Below are 12,252 nucleotides of genomic sequence, written 5' to 3'. Positions count from 1 at the left end.
CGCAATAAAACTCAATATAGAACAGTTCAGTTCCGATGTACGTTTCGCTGGTATGCTTTGTCAAGGAAAGCTCCAACAAATGTGAGCAGTCATTTGTTACAAAACAACTACTTCCTCAAAGTGCCATTACAGATTCACACTATGTTGCAATTTTCGGTTTCCTTTTTTATGGGATCTCACTGAGGAATGCTAACAAGCTGAAAAACTCATCCAGAGGACACAGACATATCCTTGATTCAGAACTTTATTTGGTTTTCCTTTTATGATTTTTGTTATCACATTTATTTCACATTTTTTTCTTTGTGATATTCGGTATATTTATTGTAATAGTATAAGCTTAAAGTTTTAGTCTTAGAACTCAATCTTGAAGCCCAGAGTAACAGTTAAGAATTGAATCCAATTATAAAACAAATAATTGATTATCTTAGAACAAAAGAAATATGGATTTTTAGAAATCACAAAATTCTTCTAGCTAAAACAGCTAAAGACATAGATTAAACCTCATTTGCAAAAATATTCAATAAAATGAAGACACAAATGAAATTATTAGCATGATAGTCCAGTTCAAGGATCAGTCAATATACTGGACTTGCACAATCAACAAATGCAACAGCACCTAGTCTAGTAAATGTTGTCCCTTTAACAATGCTAAAATAAATCATAATCTGATACTTGATCTTAAAGAAAACAGAAAAAATGAAGCAATTGCAACATCCAAATAAATCACAGGTCCAAGAAAAGTACCTGAAACTAAATAATTTTCCATAAATAAGATACAACCATCTAAAGGAAAATAAATACTATTTTGCTATAGAAACAAAAGCATAATTAGTAGGAGTAGAGATAGCCCCAATAAATTGGAGAACCCTCCAAATTGAATTTAACTGCCGGCAAAGAATATAGTTTAAAACCTTTGAAGAAGGAATAAAAGAAAATTCGCAGCCTATTCCATTCCCTAGTATGAGGAATTGGAAAAAAACTCTGAAAACACAAAAGAATAAATAAGCAGAAATAGTGTTAGCTAGTCTTGAAAAAGAACTAGTTACCTTAATATCCAAAATAATCAACACCTTTTCAACAAAGAACAAATGTACTTTAATAAAAAAAAAAGTAGATTTGTTAGTGTCAATATCTGATGAAGAAAATTCTGAATGAGAAAAAACATCATCAGAGAAGGATAAATCAGTATGTTGTTGGTCATTTGAAACTTCAATAATTAAAAAAGAAGTTTGAAAAAGACCTAAAAATGTTATTAGAAGGCACGATGTCAGACAAAGCCTTTAAAATAGAATCAGAAATATTTTTCTTATAAATCTTCTAAATATTTCTTGTACATAAGATGTAAAAAGAAAGCCAATATATAAAGCATAAATACTAATGGATTCTGCATGTAAAAGTTTATCATAACTTATTACAAACCATAGCTAAAGATAAACATTCATAATATTTAAAATAAATGAACTTAGCTTTGGTAGGACTGAACTCAGTCAACAGGAATCCTCTTAGATTGTTTTGAAACAGGAACAGTGAAATCTTGCAATATGTAATAGAAAAAAACAATATTTAAAGCAAAATTATCAAATTCCTTAAATGACAGTTTAAGGAATGGGAAAAGAATGCAAAATAATAAGCTTCTAGAAACCAGAAGCAATAAAAAAAACAGAATTTATGTTTACCTGATAAATTACTTTCTCCAACGGTGTGTCCGGTCCACGGCGTCATCCTTACTTGTGGGATATTCTCTTCCCCAACAGGAAATGGCAAAGAGCCCAGCAAAGCTGGTCACATGATCCCTCCTAGGCTCCGCCTACCCCAGTCATTCGACCGACGTTAAGGAGGAATATTTGCATAGGAGAAACCATATGATACCGTGGTGACTGTAGTTAAAGAAAATAAATTATCAGACCTGATTAAAAAACCAGGGCGGGCCGTGGACCGGACACACCGTTGGAGAAAGTAATTTATCAGGTAAACATAAATTCTGTTTTCTCCAACATAGGTGTGTCCGGTCCACAGCGTCATCCTTACTTGTGGGAACCAATACCAAAGCTTTAGGACACGGATGAAGGGAGGGAGCAAAACAGGTCACCTAAATGGAAGGCACCACGGCTTGCAAAACCTTTCTCCCAAAAACAGCCTCAGAAGAAGCAAAAGTATCAAACTTGTAAAATTTGGTAAAAGTGTGCAGTGAAGACCAAGTCGCTGCCCTACATATCTGATCAACAGAAGCCTCGTTCTTGAAGGCCCATGTGGAAGCCACAGCCCTAGTGGAATGAGCTGTGATTCTTTCAGGAGGCTGCCGTCCGGCAGTCTCGTAAGCCAATCTGATGATGCTTTTAATCCAAAAAGAGAGAGGTAGAAGTTGCTTTTTGACCTCTCCTTTTACCAGAATAAACAACAAACAAGGAAGATGTTTGTCTAAAATCCTTTGCAGCATCTAAATAGAATTTTAGAGCGCGAACAACATCCAAATTGTGCAACAAACGTTCCTTCTTCGAAACTGGTTTCGGGCACAAAGAAGGCACGACTATCTCCTGGTTAATGTTTTTGTTAGAAACAACTTTTGGAAGAAAACCAGGTTTAGTACGTAAAACCACCTTATCTGCATGGAACACCAGATAAGGAGGAGAACACTGCAGAGCAGATAATTCTGAAACTCTTCTGGCAGAAGAAATTGCAACCAAAAACAAAACTTTCCAAGATAATAACTTAATATCAACGGAATGTAAGGGTTCAAACGGAACCCCCTGAAGAACTGAAAGAACTAAGTTGAGACTCCAAGGAGGAGTCAAAGGTTTGTAAACAGGCTTGATTCTAACCAGAGCCTGAACAAAGGCTTGAACATCTGGCACAGCTGCCAGCTTTTTGTGGAGTAACACAGACAAGGCAGAAATCTGTCCCTTCAAGGAACTTGCAGATAATCCTTTCTCCAATCCTTCTTTAAGAAAGGATAGAATCTTAGGAATCTTTACCTTGTCCCAAGGGAATCCTTTAGATTCACACCAACAGATATATTTTTTCCATATTTTGTGGTAAATTTTTCTAGTTACAGGCTTTCTGGCCTGAACAAGAGTATCAATAACAGAATCTGAGAACCCTCGTTTTGATAAGATCAAGCGTTCAATCTCCAAGCAGTCAGCTGGAGTGAGACCAGATTCGGATGTTCGAACGGACCTTGAACAAGAAGGTCTCGTCTCAAAGGTAGCTTCCATGGTGGAGCCGATGACATATTCACCAGATCTGCATACCAAGTCCTGCGTGGCCACGCAGGAGCTATCAAGATCACCGACGCCCTCTCCTGATGGATCCTGGCTACCAGCCTGGGGATGAGAGGAAACGGCGGGAATACATAAGCTAGCTTGAAGGTCCAAGGTGCTACTAGTGCATCTACTAGAGTCGCCTTGGGATCCCTGGATCTGGACCCGTAGCAAGGAACCTTGAAGTTCTGACGAGAGGCCATCAGATCCATGTCTGGAATGCCCCACAGTTGAGTAATTTGGGCAAAGATTTCCGGATGGAGTTCCCACTCCCCCGGATGTAATGTCTGACGACTCAGAAAATCCGCTTCCCAATTTTCCACTCCTGGGATGTGGATTGCAGACAGGTGGCAGGAGTGAGTCTCCGCCCATTGAATGATTTTGGTCACTTCTTCCATCGCCAGGGAACTCCTTGTTCCCCCCTGATGGTTGATGTACGCAACAGTCGTCATGTTGTCTGATTGAAACCGTATGAACTTGGCCTTTGCTAGCTGAGGCCAAGCCTTGAGAGCATTGAATATCGCTCTCAGTTCCAGAATATTTATCGGTAGAAGAGATTCTTCCCGAGACCAAAGACCCTGAGCTTTCAGGGATCCCCAGACCGCGCCCCAGCCCATCAGACTGGCGTCGGTCGTGACAATGACCCACTCTGGTCTGCGGAAGGTCATCCCTTGTGACAGGTTGTCCAGGGACAGCCACCAACGGAGTGAGTCTCTGGTCCTCTGATTTACTTGTATCTTCGGAGACAAGTCTGTATAGTCCCCATTCCACTGACTGAGCATGCACAGTTGTAATGGTCTTAGATGGATGCGCGCAAAAGGAACTATGTCCATTGCCGCTACCATCAAACCTATTACTTCCATGCACTGCGCTATGGAAGGAAGAGGAACGGAATGAAGTGTTTGACAAGAGTTTAGAAGTTTTGTTTTTCTGGCCTCTGTCAGAAAAATCCTCATTTCTAAGGAGTCTATTATTGTTCCCAAGAAGGGAACCCTTGTTGACGGAGATAGAGAACTCTTTTCTACGTTCACTTTCCATCCGTGAGATCTGAGAAAGGCCAGGACTATGTCCGTGTGAGCCTTTGCTTGAGGAAGGGACGACGCTTGAATCAGAATGTCGTCCAAGTAAGGTACTACTGCAATGCCCCTTGGTCTTAGCACCGCTAGAAGGGACCCTAGTACCTTTGTGAAAATCCTTGGAGCAGTGGCTAATCCGAAAGGAAGTGCCACGAACTGGTAATGCTTGTCCAGGAATGCGAACCTTAGGAACCGATGATGTTCCTTGTGGATAGGAATATGTAGATACGCATCCTTTAAATCCACCGTGGTCATGAATTGACCTTCCTGGATGGAAGGAAGAATTGTTCGAATGGTTTCCATTTTGAACGATGGAACCTTGAGAAACTTGTTTAGGATCTTGAGATCTAAGATTGGTCTGAACGTTCCCTCTTTTTTGGGAACTACGAACAGATTGGAGTAGAACCCCATCCCATGTTCTCCTAATGGAACAGGATGAATCACTCCCATTTTTAACAGGTCTTCTACACAATGTAAGAATGCCTGTCTTTTTATGTGGTCTGAAGACAATTGAGACCTGTGGAACCTCCCCCTTGGGGGAAGCCCCTTGAATTCCAGAAGATAACCTTGGGAGACTATTTCTAGTGCCCAAGGATCCAGAACATCTCTTGCCCAAGCCTGAGCGAAGAGAGAGAGTCTGCCCCCCACCAGATCCGGTCCCGGATCGGGGGCCAACATTTCATGCTGTCTTGGTAGCAGTGGCAGGTTTCTTGGCCTGCTTTCCCTTGTTCCAGCCTTGCATTGGTCTCCAGGCTGGCTTGGCTTGAGAAGTATTACCCTCTTGCTTAGAGGACGTAGCACTTGGGGCTGGTCCGTTTCTACGAAAGGGACGAAAATTAGGTTTATTTTTGGCCTTGAAAGACCTATCCTGAGGAAGGGCGTGGCCCTTACCCCCAGTGATATCAGAGATAATCTCTTTCAAGTCAGGGCCAAACAGCGTTTTCCCCTTGAAAGGAATGTTAAGGAGTTTGTTCTTGGAAGACGCATCAGCTGACCAAGATTTCAACCAAAGCGCTCTGCGCGCCACGATAGCAAACCCAGAATTCTTCGCCGCTAACCTAGCCAATTGCAAAGTGGCGTCTAGGGTGAAAGAATTAGCCAATTTGAGAGCACGGATTCTGTCCATAATCTCCTCATAAGGAGGAGAATCACTATCTATCGCCTTTACTAGCTCATCGAACCAGAAACACGCGGCTGTAGTGACAGGGACAATGCATGAAATTGGTTGTAGAAAGTAACCTTGCTGAACAAACATCTTTTTAAGCAAACCTTCTAATTTTTTATCCATAGGATCTTTGAAAGCACAACTATCTTCTATGGGTATAGTGGTGCGTTTGTTTAAAGTAGAAACCGCTCCCTCGACCTTGGGGACTGTCTGCCATAAGTCCTTTCTGGGGTCGACCATAGGAAACAATTTTTTAAATATGGGGGGAGGGACGAAAGGTATACCGGGCCTTTCCCATTCTTTATTTACAATGTCCGCCACCCGCTTGGGTATAGGAAAAGCTTCTGGGAGCCCCGGGACCTCTAGGAACTTGTCCATTTTACATAGTTTCTCTGGGATGATCAAATTCTCACAATCATCCAGAGTGGATAATACCTCCTTAAGCAGAGCGCGGAGATGTTCCAACTTAAATTTAAATGTAATCACATCGGGTTCAGCTTGTTGAGAAATTTTCCCTGAATCTGAAATTTCTCCCTCAGACAAAACCTCCCTGGCCCCCTCAGACTGATGTAGGGGCATTTCAGAACCATTATCATCAGCGTCCTCATGCTCTTCAGTATCTAAAACAGAGCAGTCGCGCTTACGCTGATAAGTGGGCATTTTGGCTAAAATGTTTTTGATAGAATTATCCATTACAGCCGTTAATTGTTGCATAGTAAGGAGTATTGGCGCGCTAGATGTACTAGGGGCCTCCTGAGTGGGCAAGACTCGTGTAGACGAAGGAGGGAATGATGCAGTACCATGCTTACTCCCCTCACTTGAGGAATCATCTTGGGCATCATTTTCAGTGTCACATAAATCACATTTATTTAAATGAGAAGGAACCTTGGCTTCCCCACATTCAGAACACAGTCTATCTGGTAGTTCAGACATGTTAAACAGGCATAAACTTGATAACAAAGTACAAAAAACGTTTTAAAATAAAACCGTTACTGTCACTTTAAATTTTAAACTGAACACACTTTATTACTGCATTTGCGAAAAAGTATGAAGGAATTGTTCAAAATTCACCAAAATTTCACCACAGTGTCTTAAAGCCTTAAAAGTATTGCACACCAAATTTGGAAGCTTTAACCCTTAAAATAACGGAACCGGAGCCGTTTTGAACTTTAACCCCTTTACAGTCCCTGGTATCTGCTTTGCTGAGACCCAACCAAGCCCAAAGGGGAATACGATACCAAATGACGCCTTCAGAAAGTCTTTTCTATGTATCAGAGCTCCTCACACATGCGACTGCATGTCATGCTTCTCAAAAACAAGTGCGCAATACCGGCGCGAAAATGAGGCTCTGCCTATGATTAGGGAAAGCCCCTAGAGAATAAGGTGTCTAAAACAGTGCCTGCCGATATTATTTTACAAAAATACCCAGATTAAATGATTCCTCGAGGCTAAATATGTGTAATATATGAATCGATTTAGCCCAGAAAATGTCTACAGTCTTAATAAGCCCTTGTGAAGCCCTTATTTACTGTCTGAATAAAAATGGCTTACCGGATCCCATAGGGAAAATGACAGCTTCCAGCATTACATCGTCTTGTTAGAATGTGTCATACCTCAAGCAGCAAAAGACTGCTCACTGTTCCCCCAACTGAAGTTAATTCCTCTCAACAGTCCTGTGTGGAACAGCCATGGATTTTAGTAACGGTTGCTAAAATCATTTTCCTCTTACAAACAGAAATCTTCATCTCTTTTCTGTTTCAGAGTAAATAGTACATACCAGCACTATTTTAAAATAACAAACTCTTGATTGAATAATAAAAACTACAGTTAAACACTAAAAAACTCTAAGCCATCTCCGTGGAGATGTTGCCTGTACAACGGCAAAGAGAATGACTGGGGTAGGCGGAGCCTAGGAGGGATCATGTGACCAGCTTTGCTGGGCTCTTTGCCATTTCCTGTTGGGGAAGAGAATATCCCACAAGTAAGGATGACGCCGTGGACCGGACACACCTATGTTGGAGAAATGAGGTTTAAATAATGTGAGGAAAAAAGTGAAACAAAAAATACGCCCACATTTTTTGGCGCCAAATATGACGCCCACATTATTGGCGCTAAATACAACGCCCATATATTTGGCGCCAAGTATGACGCCACATCCTCTGACGCCAGAACCGACGCCCACATTTTTTGGCGCAAAAAAAATGTCTGAATACACATGCGTCAAAAATGACGTATTAACAGAATACAACTTCCAGCGTCAACTACGGCGCCGGAAATGACGAAATTATTGCGCCAAAAAATGTGGGTCCGCGCCAAGAATGACGCAATAAAAAGAAACATTTTCTGCCCCCGCGAGCCTAACAGCACACAGGGAAAAATGATCAATTGAAAATTTTCAAGGTAAAGAAAAATAAATTTAATTAAAATGCATTATCCCAAATAATGAAACTGACAGTCTGAATTTTAAAGGAATACTGATTATCCTGAATCATGGCAAATATAAGTTTAAAGACATATATTTAGAACTTTACATAGAAAGTGCCCAACCATAGCTTAGAGTGTCATAATAAAATAAGACTTACTTACCCTAAGACACTCACCTACATATAGTAGATAGCCAAACCAGTACTGAAACGAGAATCAGTAGAGGTAATGGTATATAAGAGTATATCGTCGATCTGAAAAGGGAGGTAAGAGATGAATCTCTACGACCGATAACAGAGAACCTATGAAATAGATCCCGTAGAAGGAGACCATTGAATTCAAATAGGCAATACACTCTTCACATCCCTCTGACATTCACTGCACTCTGAGAGGAAAACCGGGCTCCAGCCTGCTGCAAAGTGCATATCAACGTAGAATCTAGCACAAACTTACTTCACCACCTCCATGGGAGGCAAAGTTTGTAAAACTGAATTGTGGGTGTGGTGAGGGGTGTATTTATAGGCATTTTAAGGTTTGGGAAACTTTGCCCCTCCTGGTAGGAATTTATATCCCATACGTCACTAGCTCATGGACTCTTGCTAATTACATGAAAGAAAAATCCTTTTTAAAACCCCACAAGTTACCAACTGCTTGAACGCTACCAAACCCCTACTGAAGAGACTGATGTGGAGTACAGCTAGACCCAGTCTTGTCAGGAACGATCAGAGCAAACCAGCTCAGGCTTTCAAAATAATAAAACCTTGATAGAAGAAATTTCTTTAACAGACAGCAAAACTTGCCACTTAAGGCAAGGAGAATGATTGGGGATTGTGGGAAGGGATACTTAACAGCTCTTGCTGTGGTGTTCTTTGCCTCCTCCTGCTGGCCAGGAGTGATATTCCCATCAGTAATCGATGACACAGTGGACTCACCATATCTTAGGATATTCTCTCTCTCATATATCTAAATATATATCCATAAGAATTGGTAATGTAAAACAGACCTGGGTGTGGAACCCACAAATTGTTTGTGCACCCAAATCAAATCCCTTAGCATGACAATATATTCTATAGATTAAGATAAAACAATAGTCTCTTACCTTATTTATCTTGGCTGGGGTAGGTTGCGGAGCAGGATGTGCTGGAGTAGGGGCTGTCTGTGCAGCTGGCTGTGCAGGAGGAGGAGGAGCTGGTGGCACAGAGGGCTGTAGACCATGAGTAGTAATTTGGTGGACCTGGCCAGGTGTAGTGACATTCACCAGGTCATTTGTCTGCACCTCAATTTTGTATCCTGGAGGCAGGAAAGTATTAAACCCCATAATAAGGTCTGGGTGGCCTTTAAAGAGCTGAGATACACGGCTGATAACACCAGGCGTATCAATACTGTAGAGAGACAAAAAAAAAAAAAATAGTTTCAAATTTTTTTGCTTCTACAAAAATAAATGGACAAATACAGCAACACTAGGGACAAACGTTACCTTAAAAGTAGAAGTCAGTTTGACATAGCAAAAAATTAAAAAGGGACAGTCTACTCCAGAATTTGTATTGTTTAGAAAGATAGATAATCCTTTAATTATCCATTCCCCAGTTTTGAATAACCAACACTTAAATTAATATACGTTTTACCTCTGTGATTATCTTGTAACTAAGTCTCTTCAGACTGCCCACTTATTGCAGTTCTTTTGACATACTTGCATTTTAGCCAATCAGTGCCCTCTCATAAGTTACTCCACAGGTGTGAGCACAATGTTATCCGTATGACAAATATGAACTCCCTCTAGCTGTGGAAAACTGCATTGAGATAAGAGAAGGCCTTCAAGGGATTAGACATTAGCATTTGAGCCTACCTAGGTTTGGCTTTCAACTAAGAAAACCAAGAGAACAAAGCAAACTTGATAAAAAGGAAATTTATATTTATTTACCTGATAAATTAATTTCTTTTTAGATACGATGAGTCCACGGATTTCAACCTTACTTGTGGGATATCGCCTCCTGGTCAGCAGGAGGAGGCAAAGAGAACCACAGCAGAGCTGTATATATAGCTCCTCCCTTCCCTCCCACTCCAGTCATTTGACGAAGTTAGGAAGAGAAAGGAAAAGCCAAGGTGCAGAGGTGACTGAAGTTTAACAAAAATAAAGACATGTCTCATAAAACAGGGGGGGGCGTGGACTATCTAAAAAGAAACAAATTTATCAGGTAAGCATAAATTTCCTTTTCTTTTTTAAGATATGATGAGTCCACGGATTTAAACCTTACTTGTGGGATACAATACCAAAGCTATAGTACACGGATGAAACGTGAGGGACAAGACAGGGAACCTAAACTGAAGGCACCACTGCTTGAAGAACCTGTCTCCTAAAAACAGCCTCAACCAAGGCAAAAAAATCAAATTTGAAAGATTATGAAAAAGTGTGAAAAGAAGATCAAGTAGCAGCTTTGCAAATCTGTTCAACAAAAGCATCATTTATGAATGCCCATGAGGAAGCAACGGCCCTAGTGGAATGAGCCATAATCCCTGCAGGAGGTTGCTGTCCAGCAGTCACATGTGCAAAACGGATGATACTATTCAGCCACACAGAAAGAGAGGTAGCCGTGGCTTTCTGACCCCTATGTTTCCCAGAAAAAAACACAAAGAAGATGATAGACAAAAATCCTTAGAAGCTTGCCAGTAGAACTGTAAAGAACGGACTACATCTAAATCATGTAGGAGACGTTCCTTCTGAGAAGGATTAGGACACAAGGATGGAACAACAATTTCCTGATGAATGTTCTTGTCTTAAACAACCCTAGGAAAAAAGGTTTAGTACGTAACACCACCTTATCCGCATGGAAAATAAGATAAGGAGAATGATATTGAAAAGCTGAAAGCTCTGATACTCTGCGAGCAGAAGAAATAGCAACCAGAAACAAAACTTTCCAAGATAACAACGTAATATCTATGGAATGCATAGGGTCAAACGGAACCCATGGAAGAACTCTAAGAACTAAATTTAAACTCCAAGGAGGAGCAATTGGATCTAAATACAGGCCTGATTTTAGTCAGAACCTGACAAAAAGATTGAACATCTGGCACAACTTGTGTAACAAAATAGATAAAGCAGAAATCTGTCCCTTTAAGGAACTTGCTGATAATCCATTCTCCAATCCTTCTTGGAGAAAAGACAAAATCCTGGGAATCCTAGCCCTACTCCATGAGTAGCCTTTGGATTCATACCAATAAAAGATATTTACGCCATATCTTATGGTAACATTTCCAAGTAACAGGCTTACATGTCTGAATTAAAGTACCTATGACTGAATCAGCAAAACCTCGCTTAGATAAAATTAAGCGTTCAGTCTCCAAGCAGTCAGCTGCAGAGAAACTAGATTCGGATGATGGAAGGAACCCGGAATGAGAAGGTCTCTCCCCAATGGGAGCTTCCACTGTGGCTGAGACGACATGTCCACCATATCGGCATACCAAATCATGCGAGGCCACGCAGGGGCGATGAGGAACACCAATGCCCTCTCCTGTTTGATCCGAGCAATTACCCGGGAAAGGAAAGTAAACAGAGGGAATATATAAGGTAGGCTGATAGACCAAGGCACCGCCAAGGCATCTATCAGCTCGTTCTGGGGATCCCTGGACCCGTATCTCGAAAGCTTGGCAGTCAGACGAGATGCCATGAGATCCAACTCCGGCCTGTCCCCATCTGAGAATCAGGTTGGTAAATACCTCCGGATGGAGTTCCCATGCTCCCGGAAGAAATGTCTGTCTGCTCAGAAAGTTTGCTTCCCAGTTTTCCACCCCTGGGATGCAGATAGCTGACAGATGTCAAGAGTGAGACTCCGCCCACTGTATTATCTAGGCTACTTCTGTCATCGCTAAGGAACTCCTCGTTCCTCCCTGATGAGCGATGTAAGCTACCGTCATTATGTTGTCCGTCTGGAATCTAATAAATTGGCTGAAGACAACTGAGGCCAAGCCCGGAGCGCATTGAATATTGCTCTAGACTCTAGGATATTGATGGGAAGGAGAGACTCTGCCTGAGTCCATACACCCTGAGCCCTCAGAGAATACCAGACTGCTCCCCATCCTAACAGGCTGGCATCTGTTGTCACTATCACCCATTAGGTTCTGCGGAAGCTTGTCCCCTGGGATAGATGAACCCGCGACAACCACCATAGATGAGAGTCCCTTGTCTCCTGATCTAGATATATTCGAGGAGACAAATCTGAATAATTTCCATTCCACTGCCTGAGCATGATTAGCTGCAGAAGTCTGAGGTGAAACCGAGCAAACGGTATGATAACCATAGCCGCCACCAACAATTCAATCACCTCCATGCACA

The 12,252-nt window shown here is 41.5% G+C and overlaps 1 protein-coding gene across 1 annotated transcript in view; it reads right to left on the bottom strand.

The window, feature by feature from the left end:
- The window catches only part of SIN3A (SIN3 transcription regulator family member A), a gene marked incomplete at its 3' end in the record, with an annotated part of 448,744 nt that overhangs the window by 279,620 nt on the left and 156,872 nt on the right, over positions 1–12,252 (bottom strand). Inside the window, 1 exon segment of the mRNA XM_053717346.1 lies at positions 9,022–9,304. Within this exon segment, the coding sequence (XP_053573321.1) occupies positions 9,022–9,304 (283 nt within the window).

The sequence above is a fragment of the Bombina bombina genome, chromosome 6 (assembly GCF_027579735.1).
Source record: "Bombina bombina isolate aBomBom1 chromosome 6, aBomBom1.pri, whole genome shotgun sequence".
NCBI lineage: Eukaryota > Metazoa > Chordata > Amphibia > Anura > Bombinatoridae > Bombina > Bombina bombina.
The sequence above is the reverse complement of the archived record's forward strand: the minus strand, read 5'-3'. Positions and strand labels throughout refer to the sequence as shown.